The sequence below is a fragment of the Acanthaster planci genome, linkage group LG07, assembly GCF_054643075.1.
Source record: "Acanthaster planci isolate LZ-2023a linkage group LG07, COTS_SCS, whole genome shotgun sequence".
Taxonomy (NCBI): domain Eukaryota; kingdom Metazoa; phylum Echinodermata; class Asteroidea; order Valvatida; family Acanthasteridae; genus Acanthaster; species Acanthaster planci.
In genome coordinates this window covers 13922584-13947443 of record NC_141783.1, presented here as the reverse complement: position 1 = coordinate 13947443, position 24860 = coordinate 13922584, and the positions used below count along the sequence as shown (strand labels likewise).

Here is a 24860-nt window from a genome sequence, read left to right as displayed (position 1 = left end):
ATGTCACAGGACATTCTTAGATACGAGAATTTGCCATCATGTCACAAATTTGCATCTGTCTTCACTTTCACGCTGAAGTATGTGAAATACCTGTGCCCAGTATATCAAGAATTTTTTTTTATTTTTAATTTTTTTACCACGATGTATCTGGATTGCATCCACATCTTCATACCCTTAACCCTCACCAAGGATATTCAGTAAGTGATATTTGCTTATAACAGATTTGCTGGAGAAATCTCGTGTGATCTTCCAGCAACCTCTGGAGAGAAGCTACCACATCTTCTACCAACTCCTCTCTGGGCAAATCTCCGGTCTCAATGGTAAGTCATTGATTTCTTTACAGTAGGAAGCTGCTCAAATGGTGCTTAACATGCAGTGGGAATGCTGCCCGAGTGGCTACCTGGTCAGGTCAGGAACACAAGGCTAGCACAGGAACAGTGTGAAAACGACTAACATTACCAGATGGATATGAATGCTGTACACATTGGCGCTTCGTTCAAAATGAGTGTTTCACTTGAAACACATCAGCCCAATTTTTGATACAACTTCTTTAAATCAAGGCATTGCTCACTTAATTATGTGAATGTTACCACTTAACTTCAGCACTCAACCAAAGTTGAAAAAGGGTATATCATCTTATGACTGTTAAAGCTACTTTGAATTTAAAACAGGAGTGTTCCCAATTGCACAGCATCAGCCCCTATTTACTGGTAGATACTCTCTTAAACCAGCAACATTGTGGTCATGAGGTGACAAGTGAATTTCCCCACTAATATTCAACACTTTCTGATCATCAACAAGATGAAGGAGGCCAGTAGCCGGAGTTCCTCACGATGTAGATTTCCATTTCTCTTCATGCAGAGAAACTTCTGCTGACTGGCAAGGCCACAGACTACATATACATCAGCCAGGGAAAGACTGAGATCGACAATGTAGATGACAAAGAGGAGATGAAGATCACCGATGTAAGAAACCTCTGATGTCTCCTTCTGGGGCGGCAAGGGCCTGGTTGATTTTTTAAAGCACGCTTGATTAATTATCTTGCGTTTGCTGTATGCGTGTCTTTTGATTGATAAGAAACATATATAATGTTTTCTGATTTTTATTTTCTCCACATCTTTGTTGAAGGAAGATACTCTTGTATATAGCCACACTGTTAACATTGTTGTAAGTCAAGCCTGTAAAGTCCACACAGAAGTTGAGCCGGTGGTTTCTTACTTAGCACCTGATGTGCTAATTCCCTCTCGGAATTTGGGTTTCTTTGCCACGTTCCAGGACGCTTTGAACATCTTGGGCTTTGAGGAGGAAGAGAAGTTATCCTTGTATCAGCTGACAGCCGGTATCATGCACTTCGGCAATATCAAGTGGAAGCAGAGGCCAAGGGAGGAACAAGCTGAAATTGAATCCACTGACAGTAAGAGTTGAAACGTGTCACAGGAAAAAACAAATTCAGGGCAGGGAGACGGAGGTATTTTTTACCCTCCACACTATTTGACACAATTTCATGCAGGGCTGCATGAAGATGCTCAATATTTGTAGGTAGACTCTCTATGATAGTAACAGTTTGCTGAAGGTAGAGAGACAGCTAACGTTGGGGAATGTCATTTTGTCCTCATGTAACAACTGTTAACTTCTTTTCAGGCTTTTATACAAAAAACAGTGGGGAAGAAAAAAACAGGATAGCCAGATCCACTTAGAGACATCCATGGAAACCTTTTTCCATAATGACCCTAATTTATTATTCCTTGTAGCTGCTGACAAGGTTGCCTTCTTGCTGGGTCTGAACTCTGCTGACTTGGTAAAAAACCTACTGCGACCCCGCATCAAGGTTGGCAGTGAGTATGTGCAGCAGGGAAGAACCAAGGAACAGGTGAGTTAGAGAAGATCAGAGTGATTCATGTCCTATTATTGCCCCTGATCAGCAGGCCTGTGGTGTTCCTGAGACAAATTCAAAGCTCTTAATGTGCAACTTTGACGCTCTTTTTTTCCCAGGTGATCTACTCTGTTGGTGCCCTTTGCAAGGCAATCTATGACCGCATGTTCCGCTCCCTTGTTGCACGTGTCAATAAGACTCTGGATACCAAGGCAACTAAACAGTACTTCATCGGTGTCTTGGACATTGCTGGCTTTGAGATCTTTGACGTAAGTGGTTTAGAAAGAGGTACTTGTTGTGTAAAGCTTTCAGAGACTGAATTCTTACCTTTTTGGAGGGAGGGGGCACTTTCCAGGCATAAGTGTTATTTGTGTCCTGTAATTTACTGCCAGGTTTATAAAAAAAAACTTCATAGTGCATATGAAGTTTGTGAACATTTTGGAGAGAATTCAGTTTCGGAGCTGTACTTATGATCCAAATCCCAGAAATATGGTATTTTTTTTGCTTGGTTTCTTTTTCGTTGTAAACTTGAACAAAAAGAATGTCATGAAGAATGAGATTCGAAGTATTTGTAGTAGCAAACTTGTTCCTGAATAAATTCCTCTGTTTTCTTTTTGTCTGGATGCACAGTTCAACTCCTTTGAGCAGATCTGCATCAACCTGACCAACGAGAAGCTGCAGCAGTTCTTCAACCACCACATGTTTGTCCTGGAACAGGAGGAGTACAAGAGGGAAGGCATCCAGTGGGACTTCATCGACTTTGGTCTAGATCTGCAGGATACCATCACCCTCATTGAAGGAGTGAGTCTGATAGTGATTGCGACAGTTTACAGCTGGTGTCGCCATGAAAAACTACCACAGTACTGAATATTTGGGTGTTTAGAGTGCATTCCCTATGTTTCCCAGTCTGCTGTTTGCAATTATGCATGGTGATCACCTCCCCAAAATGACTCATCATGGTGGCTTTCCTGATCTGTACAATAAGAACTTCCAGCAAAGGTCATAATGAGAGATATTGGAAAAGTGCAATCAAGAATAAACTTCTGATTGTCTCACAGTTGTAGTTACATATTTCAAATCGAGCACATCATTTTATCACTGTATTTCCAACCAAAATATAGGCTGTTCTTAATCAATATGCTTACCCTGTATATCCTATCTCTTCTAGGCTAAGGCTAGATAGAAGCTAATATAAAGTTTGAGAGAACAATTAAAATGGGAAATAGCGTGTATCCCCCCTTAAAAATGATCTGAAATAAAAAATTTATGGGAAGATCTTTGCTTAAAAAGAAAAACATGCACCAAAAGAAATATAATGCCCAAAAAATGTTAAGTAAAATAGAAATAATAGGCATTGAAGACATCCCTTCCTTTACAGATTAAATGTTTTTCTCTTCCTCTCCCCTTCATCCCTTCTCCAGCCCATGGGTGTCTTCATGGTGTTGGAGGAGGAATGCATGTTCCCCAAGGCCACCGACAAGACCTTCCTGGAAAAGCTAGTCAAGAACAACTCTGACAAGCCCACTGTTTTTGGTATACCCGCCGTCGGCAAGAATAGGAGCAAGAGCGGGAGGGAATTCCACTTTGAGATCCATCATTACGCTGGCACAGTAAGTCAGATGTAATAAGCTTGAAATGTTACAAGCAACTGTTGACAGTGGTTTTTCGTGTTCATCAGACAGGGAGTGAGATGGAATGGTCTCCCACTGTATTTGAGGTGGATCAGATGCAAAATACTACCGCTTACTGGGCTTGTACAAACAGGGGATGACAACAGGGAACAATCATCCTTGCTCTGTGAAAATCATCATGAATCATTGAAGCAATTTGATTCAGTTCAGTATCGATTTATAATATGACTTAACACAGACAACTGATGACTGGATTCAGATTTGAAAGGAGGACCTATATGTATAAGCATATAGTGTGCTGGCACTTGCTCGATCAAGCTACCAAGTCTGGTGTTGGGAAATGTCTTGGTGATCAAGACTAGGGGTTTTTTTTTTGGCTTGTTATAAGCAGCATTAAAACAAAAAATACTTCCAAATTAGGAGACTGCCAATATTAGTGTTTATAGCTCCGTTGGTGGTAATGTCCATGTTGTAAGGGTTGAAGGTTTTCATGGTGCTTTAAAACTGTTAAACTGTTCTACAACTAAAATTTAGGAGAAAAATCAGTATTTCCTTTTCCTGAACTGGATGCTTCTACCTCGTGTCTGCTCAATAAGTATTCTTTTGCTTCAAAATAATACTTGAAAAAGGAACAAAGTGGCCTGGGGTCAGGATTTACAACATCAGATTGACACACCAAATTCAGGAAAAATACAAGTTAATATTCACAGTTGTGGGAGAACCTTTTCTGAAGTCCCAGCATCTTTATCATCTCCCATATGCATGGTTCCCTGTCATAGGTTGGCTACAATGTGGACTTCTGGCTGGACAAGAACAAGGATCCTCTGAATGAGGCAGTTGTTGAGCTCTTCCGCAAGTCAACCATGCATCTACTTCAGTCTCTCTTTATTGAAGCTGCCACAGGTAAGGTTATTAATGTAGCTTATATGGAAAACTTCCCCTTTCCTGCAGAATATTTTATCATTTCACAGCATAAAAATCATACTTGGTTTCAGGGTGGATAACCGATAGTAGATTAGCTCCCTGATGTGTTGGAAGTTGTCAAACTAGTTCCTGTGGCAAAAACTCCCCCCCCCAAAAAAATATAAAATCTAGTATGATATATCTGTTTCACCATACCTCCGAGATGTTCACTTGCCATACAAATTTCAGAATCAAGGGAAAGTACATGTGTTGACATCTGTTCATGTACAATATGCATGTGGTATAGTGACAGAGATGGTCATGCGTGCGTACTTCACATAGGCAACCGAACAGTTCAGTGTGCTAGTATATATTAGACCTGTGCACAGGTCCTCACTGGTACCAGGTAAACAATGAATTTAAAGACCCAAAAAATTGGACTGGCACGTGATGGTGACAAGACCGTGAGAGTTTTGCTCTCCCCCATGAATGAAGTATTGTGATATCAGATTGCAAATTCAAGTTTCTTAAGTTTTTTTGTATGAACTACACGAGTACCCATCAGGTCAAATTATGCAGTATTTCCGTGTGAGCTAAGATTCTGGCCTAGTCTGGGTCTACCCATTTGAAACAGATACGTAGGACTTATTAATTAATGTGAGTTGTTGGAAAGCAAGTGTGAGTTCTTGCCCAAATTTATATGTAAATGTTTTTGTTGATTTGAAATGATTACTATCCTTGTGCAATGTGGTATCTGAAATGTTTATTCACAACCACAACAGTTTTTGCTGAGCCTGCACAACCTCTTCGGCAATGAAATATGAACATCTTTTTCTTCATTAGATTTAACTCTGTTTTACTGGTTGACATCACTTTTCTCTCTGTTCACTGACTTTGCACTTTGTGATACCTGTCATTTTTGTATTTCACGAACTCACATTAGTAGACCAAGCAAAGCTTCTCAGTGTCACTTTTTATGAATTGTTGAATCTGTAAGGTGTTTGCGTTATTCTGTCTAAACAGAATTAAAAATGCATGTGAAAAGTGTCATTCAAGGTAACTGTGCAATCGTTATTGCTTTCAAACAGCAGTGACTTAAAAACTTACAAAATCCAAAATTCTTGGAAGCCTTTGTTCAGTGGTACATGTATCTTTTTAGTAACAACATGTTGCAAACTTGTGTGAATTAACACATTATGAATTTTTCCACTACGTGTTCAATTCTGCATGGATATTTTGAAGCCAGTTTTGCTGAAATCAGTCGTTTTCCATTGTTCTTTTTTGTCATCTGTTTGCAACTCCTTTTCAATTAGTTTGAAAAGTTTAAAGGTCTTCATTATTTCCTCCTGTTCACCTTATCCATCTTAACAGTATGTTTCTCGTGGTCAGATTTCCGATTCATTGTGACCACATTCTAGCTCGGTTTGCTCAGATAGGCCTTTCTCTCTTGCTATCTTATGGTCGTAGTTTTTGCTTTCCAGTGATTGGCAAAGAACAATATAAGACAGTTTATTTCCAAAACGATAACATTCATTATATGTACAGGTATATTCGTATAATAAAATAGGTACCTTCCTTGTGCAAGTAGTCCAGAATAATCTCTTTATATGGACTTGGCACATGTGTAGCGGGTTTTGGGTGCTGCAGATAGAAATGGATTAAATTGTCTCGTATCCAGGTGCCAGCACGTTTTTATGCAGTGGACACTGTCAAATGATAATGCACGGGTCACATTGAATAGGGAAACTTTCTGAGGTATTAAAACTACTTAAAATGAGACTTCCTCTGTCGAACACCGATGGGGCAAATGAGCATTTTGAGGCAGACGTGTTAACTAGTCTGGGGTGAACTTTCTGCAAACTTTGGCTGCTGTAATAGGCAATCAGAGAAAGGTCTATAAACTGTGTCAAGTTCACTTTTGTTTTACTGTTGTTACAGCTGACATTGTCTGCGATCATTGTTGCTAGCCAGTCTCCAAAAATGCGTAAAGCATAGCATATTCTGAAACTTATTCACAACCTGAAAATCATCCGATTAAAAATATTTCACCTTAGATAGGCTGGAAATTTGAGGGATTTTTTTCCAGTGCTTGATGGGGAAGTTGGCAGATTGAAAAATTTCAACTAGACAAATTTCATAGAGTCACATGTTCCCTCCCCCTTCTGAACAGGACACATCATTACATCATTTATCCTTTGATGAGAAATTAGGGGGAATTCTGTAGGACTCTCTTCTGTCACTTTTACCATTTCTGTCCATCCTAAATACAACTGTAAAAATAAGTAAATTGTGTTTTTAGTGGTTTTTACGTAACACCTTAACCACAGTCATTTACAACGAGGTAAAGTTAAACGAATATAAGAATCTCCAATATGTATTATGTATGTTGGGGTTAAAGACTGGCTAGCTTGAGATTAACAGGTTTTCGTGCATGTGATCTTATCTGACGTTAGTATCACTGTATCTTTTTTTGTGCTTCTTTCCCCTTCCTTTCATTTGACTTTGACCCCCAATGGCAGGAGTTGGACGTAAGAAGGGTGGTTCTTTCCAGACCGTATCTGCTCTCCACAGGGTATGGTATATACCGACATCCACACATGCACCCTTCGTCGGCATCAGCACGTGGCCTGCAATCAGTCTACCCTCACTGGCTTCCTGATCTAGTGCATCTTCTCACTGCATCTTTCTCCCCTTTAGTTGCCTGAACCTCTCTTTCCAGCCAGATGTCAGATACAAAAGCCTAAGACTCTGACATTTACAAATTGACGGTAAAAGAGTCTGAAGACTGTATCTGATGTTTGGAACAACTGGACTCTCACCCTTTAATACCGGTACATGGGAGGAAGTTTTAAGGAGCTGATTCACAGGAATGATTGCTCAGGAGAGTGTCCTAAATACCATATTCTGATTATGCCAACCAAACATACTGGTTGATGGACTTCGGCATTGCGACAAGCCAGGAAGAAACTTAATCAGCACAAATTTTGCCTTGGTTTTTGAAACCGATACAAAATTACAAACCGTGCGCACTGTATCATGCAACCACTCAGTTTTACTCACAAACTCTGCCGAGCATAAATTTCTTACTTCAGCTCTGAGAGATTCCCCCAACACACACACTTTGCCAGGCTGCGCTACTACCAATAAATGGCTGAAGCTCACACTGGTGTCTTGCTTGTTGTACCATCTTCCTATTCTATTATGCAGGAGCACCGGGCAAGAAGCAGAACATCAAGACCATTAGCGGTGGCCACAGGGTTTGCATGAGCTGCTTTTGGCTCCTCAATATCTCTCTCTTCCTTGCATGCAACCAACTTTTTGTTTATCTTTTTTGTGAAAAAAAAAATTCTTTTTTTGCTTGCAATTCTTGCATGTCATTTTTAGCTTATACACTTTGGAGAGAATTTTAAGAAAAGACAGTTCAGTAGATGACAGGAACAAGATATATATATACTCTTCTTTTGTTTGTCATCTCTCTGTGGCTAAGGTCTTTGTGCTAAAAAAGCCTTTTTTAAAATCAAAACCGTGATTCAAAATTGACTATAGCAGTATGTTTTCCCTTTTTTCTTTACACATTTTGCCTTTTTGCTTTCTTAAAGAATGTTTTTGAGATTTAGAAAAGTGAAGTGAATTGTACATGAGGATCATTTTTTTAAATCGCAGCGTTGGTGTTGAGAAATATTGCGGTGTTGGGAAATTTTTCCCTTCCATGAGTGTTACTGTAGTTATTACAAAATGAATGTTGAGATTTCACTCTGAGCATCATTTTCCAGTTTCTGTTTGTGATTTTTGTCATCACATTCATCCAATTCTGCTCAAGAGTCTTATAGGGTTCCCGTTGATGTTGACAGAAGATATAAGATTATCGGCCAAATGTGTTTAAAAATAAGTATAAAAGGGTCAATTTTTGGCTTTGCGATAGCAATGAAATTTGCATGAAATAATCAGCACCCCAAAACTAATAACAATAGCTTAAGCTAATAGACTCTGAAAGATGGAAGCAAGTAGACTAATTTCTGAAATGAGCAGCTCAAAAAACACTTCCCCACAATGCATGATGAATTGGAAAAAAAAAGCCTTGCAATGCATGGAATAGCAAATTGCAGCAAAAATGCCTCCATATATCAATGCCAAATAGCAAAATTTGTAATTACCACTTGATGATGTTATTGTCAGATTGGTTATTCGTATCTGAGCATAGGCCTCGGTGGGGACAACTTCACAACAATTTTTCAAACTCATCAATAAAAATACATTCCCTTTGACTTTGCATATCTTTCTTCATGTTTTCAGAATAACTTGTCATTTCATATATTTGTAGTGCCTTTGAGGGAGTTGTAAAACATGATTTTTGTGGAAGGTTCAACTGAAAACAAATATTGCAAGCATTCTGCTGGGGTATACATGTTCATTCAGTACTGCAATTATAAAACCACTGTAATATTATGCTTTTGAGAAGTTCAGCTCAACTTCTCACCTTTTAAATTTTAAATAGTTAAGGCAGCTAAAACCCTCCTTACTCTGACATGTATCAAATGTTGTTATGGGCAGTAGCAGATATAACTTAACATTACTGCAATAGTGCTTCATTTCTGATCACTGTCAGCTGCTTTTTGCAGTATCACAGGTGTATTACTTAGAGACCTATTAATTGCCACAAAAGTGATGTTTTACAATACTTTTGTTGTTCCACTTTCAAACATGATTGCCACAAGGGTGACATTTCACATTTGCTGTTCTGAATCATCAAAGCAAGATGCAGACCAAGCTATACTTAAGCTGTAGGAGCTTCATGGGCAGAAAGGGACTGAATTGATATGTCATGCCTAAGGGACACAAGTTGAATTTTTATGGTCATACTGTATGCTGTTTACAGCTTAAAGAAAAATCCAGTATATCAAACCATCCCAGAAGGATAGGAGCTTTGGTTGGCTCAAGCAGGTGAAATATTGCATGGCCTTGGTCAAGGTTTACATGACATACAGAATGAGCATGGTTTGGTCTATTGCTGAAGTACATGTTCATTTGTGTAACCACCTGCACCCCACTTATGACACATGCCAACATTTATCCCACCACTGCCACCACTTTCCCACAGGAACAACTCAACCGTCTGCTGACCACCCTGATGAACACCAAGCCCCACTTTGTGCGCTGCATCATCCCCAATGAGAACAAGAAGCCTGGTGTGATCGATGCCCACTTGGTCCTCCATCAGCTGGCCTGTAACGGTGTGCTGGAAGGCATCCGTATCTGCCGCAAGGGATTCCCCAACAGGATGCCCTTCTCTGACTTCAAGCAGAGGTTGGTCAAACCATCAAGAAAAGGGAATGCTGTCTAGTCAAAATCCCACACAAGAGCTATGTCCAGTTTTCAGAACTCAGAATATTTGAAACCCAAGTGGGCACCACTTGATCAAGTTGGATGACACTGTTCCCATTGGTGAGGGAGTTCAGGGACTTCAGATGTTTCTAAATGAAATCCATGATATTTGCTTAACTGGTTCCAGCCAGAGACACAAATGCATTACTAATGTAAAAGTGCCGAACACCTTGTTCTCCCAAGGTTTGTTCCAAAAAAGTCTTCCGGTGCTAAATGTTAAATGTGAAATTCTTGTCTCATATTTCACCCAGATACATGATCCTGGCTCCTAGTGCTGTACCTCAGGGTTTCATGGACAGCCGCAAGGCCTGTGATCTGCTGCTCAAGTCCTTGGAACTGGAAGCCAATGAGTACCGCATGGGCCACACCAAGGTTAGTTGAGAGGATATTTGGCACTTTCCAAAGCTGGGACAGGATGTAATTCCCTGTTTTTTTTTTCAAGTAACAGACATGGTGTCCAAATACTTCGATAAAAGTAGAGGTTGCTCACATTTTGATGAAGAACAGCATCTCATGAATCATTAATTTGTAGCCAGCTGGTAAGGGAATATTGCAAGATGGTAACAAATGTTGCACAGAATGTTTCAGTGAGACAGAGTTGCATCACATGGACATCTGAGTTTGAAAGAGAACAAATTCTTCCCAGTGTTGTAGTCAAGAATATCACAAGACCAGACACAAGTAACATTGTGAACAATGACAAAGGAATACTTTTGTTGCCGTTCATTTAAATAACTTTTGACTGGAGTTCAGACTGGAGGTCTTGTGTTGGTCTCGTGTGGTCTTGTGAAGGTCTTAAGCGGTCTGGATTACAACATTGTGCTTCGCCCATAGTTTGTTAGCTTAAATACCACATGATTTTTAGAGGGGAGCTTTCCTACAGTAATAACTGAGGCACTTGCTGCTTTGAGCCAGTGGGTCGAAGTCCCAGTTTGAAGGGAGTATCCCACTTATAAGATGCTACTTAGTTCAAGAGGATCTAAAATCAGGTCTTATGTTCATTCCCCTTCTGTAGGTGTTTTTCCGTGCTGGAGTTCTGGGTCAGCTTGAGGACATGCGTGATACCCGCCTGGCTAGAATCCTTTCCCTTCTCCAGGCTGTCTGCCGTGGCTTCCTCATGCGTAGAATCTACAAGAAGATCTTAGACCAGAGGTTGGTAGACAAACTACATGTAGCCATCTAAGTCAGTGTTATATTCAAATCTGTTACAAGTCCCTGCAAGTCCCTGTAAGTCCAGCACAAGTCATTTCGTCTTCAGCCAATCCACAAGCTATTCAAATGAGCTGTAACAAAAGCATTCCTTTGTTATTGTTCACTCTGCTACTTATGACTAGCCTTGTGAAGGAACTTGTGACTGGACTTGTGAAAGGCTTTGTAATGGACTCAAATACAACACTGATCTAAGTACCACATCAGTGTTCTGCCAGTGTATGTGCTTTTGATGGTAAGGTGGGAGAAGTATGATTTCACATCCCTTGCTTTGCCTTCCGGAAAAGAAAATTTACAATTATGTGCTAATAGCAATTGTGATTGTGAGCACATCTTTTAGCTGAAGGAAATTAACCGTCTGAACTTAATTACTGCTTTCAAAACAGCAGAATGGTCCTGTCTGTCGTTGTGATGCTTTAGCCATCCCTAATGTCCATATGGAACTTAAAGGGCTGTCCGTACACAAACATGGCTGAATAGTCCATTTGAACAGTTCAAGCTGTAACAAAGATCATACAGGACTGACACACTTTAAGCACATGTCCACAGAGTATATTTACTGGAGTCAAAATGTGTCCCAGGCTAAGCACACATGCATATGTACTACTAAGCTAACTGCCCAGTTGAGGTCAAGCTTTTTCCAGAAATCTTGCGATCACACCCCTAACCCTCTCCTGCTTTCCACTATGCCTGTTCTCTCCACAGAGTTGGTCTCGCAGTCCTACAGCGTAACATCCGCAAGTACCTCATACTCCGCAACTGGGGCTGGTGGCGTCTGTACACCAAGGTCAAGCCCCTGCTCAATGTGGCACGCGCTGAGGATGAAATGAAGGCCATAAACGAGGAACTGCAGAAGGCCAAGGACAAAGTCGTGAAGGAGGAGAAAGAGAGGAAGGCACTGGAGGAGAAGAACTCTGAGCTCTTGAAAGAGAAGAATGACATCTTCATGCAACTACAGCAGGTAAAGACATGGTTTATAAAAGCAGGGATGGTGTCTGGACAAGTGAACAAAAAGTATGAAGGAGAATGAGAAAAGGCAGAAAGACAATATCATGGAGATAAACACCCTTCAAGTGACATAGGTTAGACAATATTTACCAAACTCATGCCATTTGCAAAGATTCAGGATGGTGATGAGGCTAATAACCAAAATTGCTGAAATAAGTGAAGTGAAGAGAAGAAGGTGAAAGTAGAACTAAGCAGATGCGAGATTCTGGAACAAATTGGAGGGATTTGCTGAACCCCAAAATCCAAAGGAACCACTGGCAGTTACAGAAAACAGCCAAGCCCAATGCAGTTCTTGAAAGAAACTATGAAGTGAAGAAATGGACGGATGTGGATGCAATCTATAGTTCAACCAAATTTTTTCACTTGACCACTGTACAGGAGCAAGACAATGCAGCTGACCTGGAAGACAAGCTGTCCAAGGTCATGAGCCAACGTGTTGATCTAGAAACCCAACTTGCTGTAAGTAACCAGCTATAGGAGTCTTTGTATAAGCCTGAACTCCTTATCATAGCGACAAATATATCCAATCATTGGTAAAATTTGACACAGCATGCAGCTTTTAAATGGACTGATCAACTGTTGCCAAAGGCTGCTGATGGGGTCAGCTCGTAAGTCTGATGCCTCTTAGGTCGGACGATTCTTTATTAGTTCATTTTGGCCTATAGATCTGACACATAGAAAATCTGACACCTTATTGGATTTATAAGGTGTCAGACCTTTGAGGCATCGGAACTGTGAGGCCAAAAACAAAAATTGCCCATAAATCCGATGCCTCATTAGTCAGATGTCTCGTAAGTCCGAAAATTCGGACTTTTGAGGCATCAGACTTATGAGGTGTCGGACTTATGATACGCACTCCTGCTGATAAAGTGTCGCTAATTCTCTGTTCATGCAAAAAACCCAGAAAGACATATATAATCATCATGCCTAATTAAAGCTGGATTGCAGGTTTTGAAATAAACCCTTTTACATTTGTCCAAGTAACACAAAAGACATTTGAAGAATTCTTTACAAAATGCTTTTATACCAAGGATAAGGGTTTCACAAACAAATATACTTGAGAGAAAACATTGTATTGTTATGAGTTTACATCCACTTACGATTGAAAAGTTCTCAAGAATTGATGAGGAAATGCCTGCACATACCTCATCTGATGATAACACATCTCTCGGCCCTCAATACTCTGTTGTGCTCCCTCTCACAATCATGCCCTCATCTCCTGCCGCCTCCAGGAGCTACAGGCCCGTCTGGAGGAAGAGGAGGATTCCAACGCTGACGTCACTGCCGCCAAGCGCAAGCTGGAGACCGAGTGCGACGAGCTCAAGAAGGACATCGAGGACTTGGAGATCACTCTGGCTAAGGTACTGGTGCACTTGACCATCTTGCTGTGCGTGTCCTGCCCACCAGCTAGGCCGGGCTGCCGTGTTGCTTGTTCGCAGTCAGTCACAGACGTAGAGTAAACCTAGTTTAATGGGCAGAGGGAATAAGTTGAGTGGTGTGTACGTTGAAGGATACAGGTGATGCAGATGACAGATAATCACTGATGGTAAAAGACATCATTTTGGGGAATTGGTCAAAAAGAATGAAACTTATTCATCACTTGTGGAGGGATGTTAATAATTGTTGACTACTTTGCCCAGGTTTGTTTGAATAACTTCAGTCATTTACATTTCAAAAAGTGCATGCAGAATGAAATCTGTCAGTATAGCTTCATTATACCAGTAAAACCATTTCTCATGCTATGCAGAAGCCCGTATTTTACATTTCAAAGCATGCCTTGCAAAAAGCAGGACTGATTTGAACATTCTATGAGGTAAATTTTTTACCTCATAGAGAATGATGAAACTACATCATTGTAACTTTGGACATCAGCTTTTTGTTTTGGATAACGATACTTGCACACCAAAGCTACATCTATTTAACGGCTCTGATTAAAAGTGAAAAGCTCAGACTTCTGGTTGACAATTACAGTATCTTTGTGACTGTGAGCATGCAACATTGTAGCCAGGCCATGCATGGCATGGATGCCCCCAGTTGCCGTGGTGATTTGGCTGAAACATACTGAATAATAGGCTGAACAGGAAGTGACCTCATGACGGTGCTCTTTCCATTGCATCCATTTTTTCTTTGAATGTTACCCGTATCTTAAACTGTGTGAGTGCGTGTTTGCTGTGGATATGTAAATTTCAAACCTAGTTTTTCTTCAAGAAATTACAATGTTTTTAAATGGAAAATTATTTTTTTTACATTTTAACCTCAAAGGCTCTGTGCATTTCCTTTCAAATTCTAGAACTCTTCATTTTGTGAATGAGCATTGAACAATGTAATAAAAAACACTTTATTTGTTCCAGTTATGATTATTTTGCCACATAGATGAAATTTTGCAACAAAAGACAAACGCATTCCTCAAAGAAACAAATACAACTCAGGCAGGGTTAGATGGTATAAGTCACCAGTTTGCATATCCACATGGAACTATTGCATGTCTTGTTCCCCGGCTGTCCCCTTCCATCCACATGTGGAATATTAGTAGTTTCCAGTCCAACAGTGTCTATAGAAACACATTCCTATTCTAACACTGTGAGCGTACCAGTTGCCATGCTGGTAACCTAGTGATTATTTTGCCAATATACAATAAAATAAACAGGGTTGAAATACATCAATGTGAGGACATCACAGGGTTCAGTTCCCATAATCGTTCCCTAGATAGTATCTCTCCATTTGAATGCCCCATCCAAAACAATCCTTTTCACGACCTTCATAAACCTAGTTGTGCTTGAAACCAACACAAAAGCCACACCAAAGTGCTTACATCTGCTTAATCTCATTGAAAGAAACTAACTGCCTTCAAACAGCGGCATGAAGAAGTGCGCATAAAACCTGTTTGAAGTGCTCATGTGTAAGTATCATGTAGGATTACGCAGCGTTTATTCAGAGATGCAGCTTTGAATGGCATGCAGTGGGGTGCAGATTGACAGAATGAGTTTGACAGTCTTGGTGCTTGAATCTTACTTTCTTTAAAGAAAATAGTGTGCTTCATATAAATGTGTGCATTGCTTAATTTCAGATAAATTCATTTGAAAAATATCAGTTGAAAAGATAGTAGTATTAAACTTGAAATCAAGGAGATCTTTTATGTAAAGGTCAATGGAAATGTCTGTCACATAGTTCAAATTACTGTTAGGTTTATTTTGTACGTTGCTCCAACGTTTGTGGTACTTAAGTATTACTTAATTTTTATCTTATTGAAAAGTAAGAATTTCAAAGAAGCAACTGCATGCCGAGTCCCCAAAATTCTACATCTTTTTTCAGTTAATATCCATGTGTAATTCGACTATTTCACGCTATTCTATTACTGTCTCGTTAGATATGGGTTCATTCAGACATTGCTTTTCATTCAGATCTGTTTGAATTCAGCTTTTATCTCAGTTTTGTCCATTCCTGTTATTAGTGGACTTCTTGTTAGCTGTTAACACATCGTAAATGTTTTCCATCATTCACTGTCATTCCCATGTATCATACGTTTTGCCAATGCAAACGAAAGAGCCCCTCTTTTGGTCAGAGGATCCTGTTGAAGACTGTATAACCCAGTATTCTGTGTGTTTCTGATCAACATGGTAACACGGTCATTGCAACCAAGATGGTAGATGTATCAGTGCAGCAGCCAGGGATAGCTAAGTCTTTCCGTGAATTTTATTCATTGTTTTCGGAAGATCCCCCCAATGGTAGCTAAAGATTGTAATTTTCTCATTTACATTTTTTGGTTTATCAGTGGGGCTAGTCTTGTCCTTAGATTTATCTTTTCTTTGCAGAATTTGTAATAATATCTCAACTTTAATGTCTGATCCCATTAATCTTTGTGCTTTAGTTGAAAGATGTAGTTCCGTCAGTGTTAAGATTTGGCAGGATAGTATTTCATAGAATGATGATCTTGGCTATCTCAAGTTCTTTGCATATACTTCAGGGTGTTGGTCTATGGATATTTCTCCAAAAAAGCAGACAGAATTTCCCTTGTAAACATATCCCGTGTCATCCATTGAGGTCATAGCAGTACTTCATAATTTTGGTATTCAGTGTGTATGGTCAAGTGCCCTTATTTCCCAGAGTGCACACCCCACATTTGCCTCTCACTGAGTGGTCAGGATCTAGCCCCCACACAGGTATGCCCTAGGGTAAAGGGCCAGAGATCTCCACCCAATTAGTGGGTGGGATCTGCCTTCCTCATTGGTCAATCTTCCCATTCCCCTTAGGTGGAGGAGGAGAAGAAGGCCAAGGACAGCCATATCAAGATGCTGAACGAGGACTTGGCTGCCCAGGATGAAGTCATAGCTAAACTGAGCAAGGAGAAGGCTTCTCTGGAGGAGACCAACCAGGTACACATGAAGAGACACGCATATTGTTTTCAACTTTATAAAAATTGTACCATGAAACCTTGACCTCAGTCCTTGAAAAGCACTGATGCGATGCACTGGCATTAAAATTGTGTTAAACAACTATTCTGGTGTGCAGAAGTCTACCCCAAGACTTGTTCAGGTATCATGTACATTTGGTCGGCCCTCAGTAACGTGTGCCAGTAGTGATGGTGATAAAAAGCACCTTTATTGGCTCACACATGTTGGTTTGTAGTCACCCCAGGTGGCAAATTGCTTTTGTGAGTTGATGAGGCTCTGAAAAGAACCATGACCCTCCATGGAGAGTTTGGGAGTCTCTTTGATCTTTTTTAGAACCTTTTATAGAATAATTTCACGATATAGATTTACCGTGACCATGCTATAAACCTCCGAACTGGACAGCTCACCGCTACGCAGAGTTCGATAGCGGGCATGCCCGAATGGTTGTTTGGTTCCAGTCTCCTTGTGTACACCAGCACATGGCGCGCATAGACAGTGAAGAGTGCCCAAACTAAAGCTAACTACACAAGTATGTGTACATCTTGTTCGATTGCCACTTATGGGTATGGGGTGGCAGATGTGACCATATTTGTCCGATTTTGTCATATCCCACTCAGGTCAAAAGTGATTTTCACAGTGCTGAGAATGTATTCCCTTAGTCTTGCACAGCAAATAAACGTTCCGTCATGGTTAAAAAAACTTTGACACAAAGTAATGTCCTGGTAAGTTTCCATGTGGCAACGGAAGAAACAGTCAGTGGAAACACGGCTTTAGCTTGAGAAGTCCACACAGTGCCCTACACCATTCTTGCACAGGCCCACTGTATTTATCTTACACTGTTCTGTCTCCTCTGTACCGAGTCATGATCCTAGACGATAGAACATTGGTTGAGGCAGAGTTCTTGTTTTTATATCTTGTCTTAATTCCGCCATTCAGAAAACTCTTGAGCAACTTCAAGCCGAGGAAGACAAATGCAACCATCTGACTAAAGTCAAGGCTAAGCTGGAATCTACTGTGGATGAGGTCAGTTAAACAAAGAAATTAAGATAACATCTTATCCACTGATGTGACTTGTCCTATATGACATTTTATTGTATTCACGAAGCATTAGCTGACGTGTTATCAGGAAAATGACATCTGTTTAAGTATAGATATCTAAGCCAGAGCCATGACTCTGACTATTGGTAAACTTACACTTCAAGTGGAGGAATTTTTATCAATGTCTTTTGGGGAGGGGTCGATATATTGCAAGCCGCGTCAAACTTATAAAGCAAATTAAATTGGGCAATTTCTTTTTTAATAAAAGGTAAAAATAGAATATGCAGATAATAGCCTCTACCAACATCAGACAGAAATTTATTCCATTGTCAAAGAAAGGCTAGTTGTTCCTTTTCTGGCAGTTTTACGCGAGTATATTATAAATCAACCATTCTGTCATTTGACCTTTGATTGCTCCCCCCTCCAGCTTGAGGACAGCTTGGAGCATGAGAAGAAGGCCAGGGCTGATGTTGAGAAGGTCAAGAGGAAACTGGAAGGTGACCTCAAGATGACCCAGGAAACAGTGGAGGATTTGGAGCGTGCTAAGCGTGACATGGAGGAGACCATTAAGAAGTATGTGCTTCTCAGAGTCTTGGCATGCCTTAAAAACTTTCCTGCTTAGCAGAATAAAACCAGACAAGTTCTAATGTTGATAGCCACTGTGGCATTACCGTTAAATTTTATCACATCTTGCTGTTTAACAGATTAGTGTTTTTTCCCTGAGCAGCTAGTACTAAGTTGACTTTTCAAGCATTTCAGCATTCCAAGACCATGGGTCAGTCCGTTTAGAAATAGTGTAAGGAATTGAGGATGACTGAAGCCTATTGAGTTTCGGATTCGTGGATGATAGTGAGAGAAAAATAGAGGTCTACTGTAGAGTGCGCCACTTTATAATTTCCACCATTTCTTTCCATTTGGCCTTCTGTGAGTAACTGTTCTTTTTCTGTTTGATCAGGCGTGATTATGACATCAGCCAGCTGAACAGCAGACTGGAGGACGAACAGAGCCTGGTTGCACAGCTACAGAAGAAGATCAAGGAATTGCAGGTTAGACATTGCTTTCTATATTCATCTCTTGCTGACTAATCAAAAGAATAAGGGTGAGGGTTGTTCCCTCCTGATATGAGTCAGGAGTTCTCCCTTCAGTTGTTATACTGGCCTTGAGTCTGTAAACACTGGCTGCCTAAATGTAATGTCGTTGGAACTGGCATTTGAAGAACAACTATTTTCTTTTCAGTTGATTGAGGATTGTCAGACTGGATTGAATTGACAGACCAGTTTGTCCATCCATAGTTATTAACAAAATTGAATACAGCTTAAAATGTGAACACTAAAGAGATCCCTTGCTCTTAGATTAGTAGCATTTTTTTGCAAGAGGAAGCACTTGTGAATGCATGGCAAGAAATTCTTTCTGCGAAAGTATGAAAAGATTTTCCCAAATAAGTTCATTTCAAACTTAGCATGAACTCCTTTGCCTTGGAGGTATAGATAGAGGTTTCCAATACCTCTGTAAAAATAATGACTTACAACTCTAAACTGTAATCCCAGTCATAATCCAAAAGGCATTTACTAGGTTAGGAAGTCAGTCAATTTGCGGTAGACAGGCTACAAACTCAAGGGGATTGTAGTTAATGTTTCACAGCTTTCAGCTGCCTTTGTAGCTTATAACTCAAGTTGTATATCTTGTAAGTGGCATATTAGCAAAGAGTTAATAACTGGGTGTTTCAATACATCCAAACCATACATACTAACACCCTTGTCCTAGTTCCTCCCCGACCCTTTTTGCTTTAACAGGAGGCAGAGACACTGCAGGTAAGTCAACCCCCCTCCCACAAATTCCTCCCTTTCCTCAAATGTGAAACTCGCTAGCTTCCTGTCGGTTCATACGATGTGCAATTTATTTTATAGTACATGTACCTGGTCAAATTCATGCCAAATTCAAAACTAAACTTTTCTTTATCCATTTTGTTGTGGTTTAGAAATGTACGAAAGATCAACATTATCACTATTTGTATTAAGATGCATATTTTATATGTACAGTTTACTTGTTGTTTATCACATGTGAAATTTGTCTGTGCTGTAAGACTTTATTCTGTCATGATTCTGTGATGCTTCTTTGCAGAAGTGTATTAATGAACTGTGTATTCTTGTGTTTGTGGGCTTAAAAAACAACTTGCAAAATTTTTTCTCAGTGCTAAAAAATGGAAGTATCACTAGTAGAAGGCAAATGTACACATATTTCTTAAATATACACACATGAATAAATATTCGTTGTGAATATTCATGAAATAGAAGAAGTTTTGAGTCATAGTTTTTCAGCAGAGAACGCCCATGTAGATCCATTAGTAACAAAGGAGACCCTCTGTAGAACCTTATTGCAGTATGTTTGCTTTCAAATCCATGCTGATCAAAAGAATTTGAAAGTAACTGTCAGAGATGATCTGCATTGATGAAGCACTGAAGAAGATTAACAGGGGTTAATCCTCCTAGCAGGGTTAATCCTAACAGGTTAATCCTCCAAAGGGGGGGGTGATCCTCCAAACAGGGATTAACACTGATCTGTCATCCACAGAGTAACAGGCAAAGGAGTATTAAAGGATTGGCAGAATTAGTATAGGCATAGCTGTTAACAGTTAACAGCAAGTTTCTTTCAAACTTGCACTCTCACACAGCTAGGGAAGTACATGTACATGCAAAAAGCAGTTGTAAGGAGAGCAAAGTATAAGATTGATATCTGTCGATCATGGAAGGTACATGTTTTTCATGAATCTTATCCTTTGTTTGAAAAAAGAGCTAGGAGATTGTTGATGGCAATCATATTAAATGTTTCATAAAGTATTTTGGGGGCAGTACTGCAAAGTTTTGTTAAGCCTGAATTGTAGAGAAAAAAAAAGCATTATTTCATGCTGCTGCAGAAATGCATTTCTTCCTAAATGCAACCAGATTGGATTACAAACCTGAGGGATAAACTCAATCCTTCTGATTGAATTGGCCCCACCAGTAGTTTATGTGAGAACACGAAAACAAAAGTGATGTTAAGAATGCATGACTGGAGACCTACTGTACAGCTCAACCTACTATATGAGAATCTTGTGTCAGCTAATTTGCAAGCAGTTATTGCTGAACTGCTTGCAAATTAGCTGACACAAGATTGAACAAGGACACTCCCCAGCTGCGCTATTCAATTTCAGATTGAATTTTCACTGAGATCAAAATGGTGAAAGTGGGAATTTTCATCTTGCACTACATTAACTGGACATTTGAAACATCCATGCTATTATATGCACACAAAAAGCCTAGAATTATTTTGTTACAAATGGCAGATTTCTAAAGGTGGTGATGCTTGATTTTGTGATTTCAGAAAAAATGTGCAGTGCTGAACAAGCTTGTGAACGAATTTAATTTCTCTTTGGCATTGAGCAAAATTCGAGCCTTTTTTCTGTTTTTTATCTTTCTAAGAAAAGGAATGTGTCTGGAATCGCTGCAGGTTGTGGAACTGTGTATAATTCCAACACGCCTGCAAAGCTATATTTGTATGTCGAAAAACGTGCTCTTTCCAACCAGTTCAGCTGTGAACTGAATATGAGTGCCCTGTGGTGAATACCTCAGACACTCGCACAAACTTTGGAACTGGACTATCCAGATGGCAGGCATGTGAAATATTGCCAGGACCCCCCCAAAAAAAATAAGAAATAAAATTCCTGAGCATTTTTGTAGATACTGAGACTCCTGAGTGACATGGGTCACATCATTCAACGTCTACTATCTGACCTTTACAAATGATAGCACCTGGCACTAACAATAAGTCACCAGACTTAAAAAACTCAATGCTATCCATTTATAACATCCTTAGAAGAGCGCGGTGAACACCAGAGATCATTAAGCTTGACTTTCTGAATTCTTATCATGCCACAACAGGATTTACCTTTGACCTTAATCCAAGTATAGAGTTAATTACATGAGATTCTTCAAGAGCCTCATTATGATACTCGCTTTTCTTAGCTGTATGCATCATTTAGTAAGTTTTCTGAGGTATCTATTTGTAATTCAGCTCCCTTTCATTTCATGTATGATAAGTAAAGCTGATTTCAAACTCATTCAAGCTTGTATCTCAGACATTGTATGTTGATGGCTTAAATAACTCTTTACTGACCTACTCGACATAAACTTGGCTCATAAATGTTTCCCGCTCACCTAAAAAGGATGAATTGTAAAGGATTGGGGAAAACAGCATTTTAACTTGAACCAAAGTCAAGATGTTGCTCACCAGATCAAGTTCCTGTGTAGTGTATTGAAGAGCAAGGATCATTACGAGCGGGACTCTTTGTCATCTACTTTCCGTCTGAATTAAAGCGACTCTCGTGGGCAAATAATGTCTCAAGCAAGATGCAAGGGGGGTGCCATCCTTCAATACGACCAAAAATGTATGAAGAGGCCCCCTTTAAGTTTTGGTATCTAGGAAAGTGATTTGTCAGAAATCCTAACTCAGATTTGATAAAGACCTTGCACAAGACTGGCCTTTGCTTGAGTTTTTGGCACTCCAAAAATTCCTGGACTGGACAGGCAGTACGATTAAAGTCCAGAGAGATTTATATTTTGGTGACATGTTAGAATGCTCGGTGGCCATATATGGCTTCTTGGGCTATAACAAAGTTACTGTAGGCTCAGCATGCATCAGAATATTGCCTTGAACAAATAAATTTGAGCATTGGCTTGACAGAAAGATGAATCAAAATGCTGGAATATTCAGAAATGAGGGATTTTTAGATATATCTCCAACATGAAAGTGTTGGATGCAAATTCCATCTTCTGTCCTTATTCAAATATTTGTTTCTCAGATAACACAAAATGGTGATGTTGCAATATGAGCATGTGATCCATGTCATGGTTAGTTATTCAGTCATACTCATTAAATCTGCTAATGACTGCTTAATTAGGTGATTAAACCCATCCACACAGCACTCAATTCGTCCCCCGTAAGTTGTACTTGTCTTGTAAGAGCACCAATCCAAATTCCAGCCTCCTTTAAGCAGCAATACTCAGACTAAATAAAACATCTGGTGCTGTAATTACAAAACTTGACATTTGTTACAAGACCTCTCCCTGATCTTAGAAGTGCTTGGTATGCCAGACTAAATCGCTAAGATTAGTGGTACACTTACTCCAAGTTGTTCACTGCTGAAGTTGCATAGCATGTAAACATGCGTGCCTATTTTTGGCTTATGTAATGGCGGTATAGATGTAGTGTATTTTATTCGATTCATTTTATTCGATTCAGTGAAGCATGTAATGTGCCCTTGAATGTTGCTGTTGTTGAGATGAAGTCAGAGACTTTATTCCGAAAGCAAGGTGAAGAATAAATGATGCTGTTTTAGCTCAAGCAATAATTTCATTTTGTTTCCAAGTGAAAAGTGAAGATTACCCACAAATGTGAAATAGTACTCATTAAATTGCCTGTCTACTTCATGAAATCTTTTTGAACAATAAATTATGGCATATCAGCCGCCAAGTGAAAACATTGAAATAAATAAGCTGTCTTCCAATGCACCTAAGTAAAAATCAGAACAGAGCTCACTTTGGTATGTGTTCGGTTGTAGTCTTAACGTTTTTAACTGTTGCAGGATCTTTGTTTAAAAAGATCTTTAGTGGAAGGAAAACTGAATAGCTCCCCAGAACACATTTTGCCTGTCTTTTCTGTAAGCTTATGTTTTACTAGTGCGGTTGAAATCATTTTCATGGGTGGTTGGTCAGGTCAGACAGTTGAAAAAGATGAGTCAATGATGGGGAATCTTTCTCCGGATTTGGTCTGGTATAGTCTTGGTATTTGAGGAATGAGTGTAGGAATGGAGGCTGGATGATGTTGTCTTTGTAGGAATGACTTCTACACGTACCATTGCTGTAGTTTAAACGATTCAGTGTGTAGGCTTTTACAGGCTATTGCAGACACATCTTTAAAAAAAAAGAAAGATAGAAAAAAAGAGGATAAGGTCCTTTGTGCTTTTGGAATCCAGACAGTGAGTTCCAGGCTTAGCAATTGTGCCACAGATGAAGCCATGTCCTGTTGCAGTTTGTTCTTAAGGAAGATGTCACAATGACAGCGCATGAAGAGAATAGCAGGCTCACCTGTCTGAGACATTTCTGTGGTCTGCCATCAGACATGCGCAATCAGCTTTGGTTATCTCCAAAGAGCAGGGAGAAACTTGGCTAGGATGCGGAGAATCCTACCACCAGGGAGTTGGGTTACGGTCGCGGCATGCAAAGTAGCCCGCTTGAGTGGATGGCTCGCCTGCTCTGGCTGATGCCATTTACAGACCAGCCACATTCCAATTCCAAATATGCTCAGATTGTCCCAGTGTGAGCACAGAGTCAGTGGAAGGGCTGGGGCTGTTGCTACAGCCTGTGATTGGTCTGTGGTTCCCTGGCTCATTTGCATACATGATTGACGGGCAGTGCCTACTGGATCCTAATAAGCAAAAGGGCTGCGCATTCTCTAAACATTGCAGTCTTTCTAAGTAAGTGTATGGTGTGCACGTTGAAGTCAAGTTCATTAGTTGCCTGTCCTGAGGGCATAGCATCTGTACAGCGGTCCTATACCGACAAATAGAGTATACCCACATACCACTTGATGGTCCCAAGCTAGTGCAATCTTACCATATCCGGTGTTCCAGTCACGTCACTTGTGCTGCAGCAGCCGTCGGCATCCTCTGTGCAATAATTTGTGCTCTGAGCTGTGCTCCTCACTTCAGACGACAGCTTACACTCTTCTTCATCGTGGAGTAAACCGCAGTGGAGATTTGCTCTCTGGCAACAGTCCTGTTCTACTACACCCGAAGAACTATCGCTTTTTCTTCTTGTCGGTATACAAGTTGCATCCAAGATGGCATCTTCATCAGCTTCAACGTTTAGAGCAAGCTCATCGAGCCAGTCCTACAGCTCCTCCATTGGGGGAGGGGGAAGTGCGGGAGGCTCAATAAAACTGGTCTCATCTGGCCTCACACCAACCTACCAAACAGACACGGAAGGATTCACAAATTACAAAAAACTCAGCTCCAAAAGCAAGAAGCTCATCCGACAGAGTTACGAGATGGGAGACAGCAGCGTCGGAATGAAAAGGCTGTTCCAAGTAGGCTGGTTTGTTGTTACTTTATCAGTGCTTTGTTCAGTGTTTGTTTAGTGCTTTATTTACACAAACATCAATATTTCAAGGCTAGAAACTAGCAGTCAGTTTTGTTATCTTCTGATTGTTAGTTTTTGACTATAAGTGCTTCTTGGGAAGCTTTGGGAAAAAACACAAGTAACCAACAAGTTGGCTGTCAATCACAAATGAGTTATTTTGAGCTATCAGTGTAGGGCACTGTGCCAAAGTTATTGCAGCATAGACATAACCTTTTCCTGTGCTGTGATTTAAAGCAGTGGTAAGGAGCGA

General features: G+C 40.1%; 1 protein-coding gene across 3 annotated transcripts in view; it reads left to right on the top strand.

Annotated features, from left to right (window-relative positions):
- Nucleotides 1-24860, top strand: part of LOC110980848 (myosin heavy chain, striated muscle-like) — a 61299-nt gene that overhangs the window by 18754 nt on the left and 17685 nt on the right. For 2 of the 3 annotated variants that reach the window (XR_015426072.1, XM_022237866.2), the window contains exons 9-27: nt 222-320; nt 862-965; nt 1276-1414; nt 1752-1870; nt 1993-2142; nt 2504-2674; nt 3295-3483; nt 4284-4407; nt 6927-6979; nt 9506-9711; nt 10041-10161; nt 10805-10941; nt 11704-11959; nt 12385-12465; nt 13239-13367; nt 16257-16379; nt 17334-17420; nt 17863-18008; nt 18391-18481. Coding sequence is in view for 1 of the 3 variants with exons in the window: in XM_022237866.2 (XP_022093558.2) it covers nt 222-320; nt 862-965; nt 1276-1414; nt 1752-1870; nt 1993-2142; nt 2504-2674; nt 3295-3483; nt 4284-4407; nt 6927-6979; nt 9506-9711; nt 10041-10161; nt 10805-10941; nt 11704-11959; nt 12385-12465; nt 13239-13367; nt 16257-16379; nt 17334-17420; nt 17863-18008; nt 18391-18481 (2525 nt within the window). In the remaining 2 variants the exon portion in view is untranslated. Of the gene's footprint in view, nt 1-221; nt 321-861; nt 966-1275; nt 1415-1751; nt 1871-1992; nt 2143-2503; nt 2675-3294; nt 3484-4283; nt 4408-6926; nt 6980-7614; nt 7665-9505; nt 9712-10040; nt 10162-10804; nt 10942-11703; nt 11960-12384; nt 12466-13238; nt 13368-16256; nt 16380-17333; nt 17421-17862; nt 18009-18390; nt 18482-24860 lie in introns of all 3 variants that reach the window. The other variant, XR_015426073.1, reaches the window with a different exon arrangement.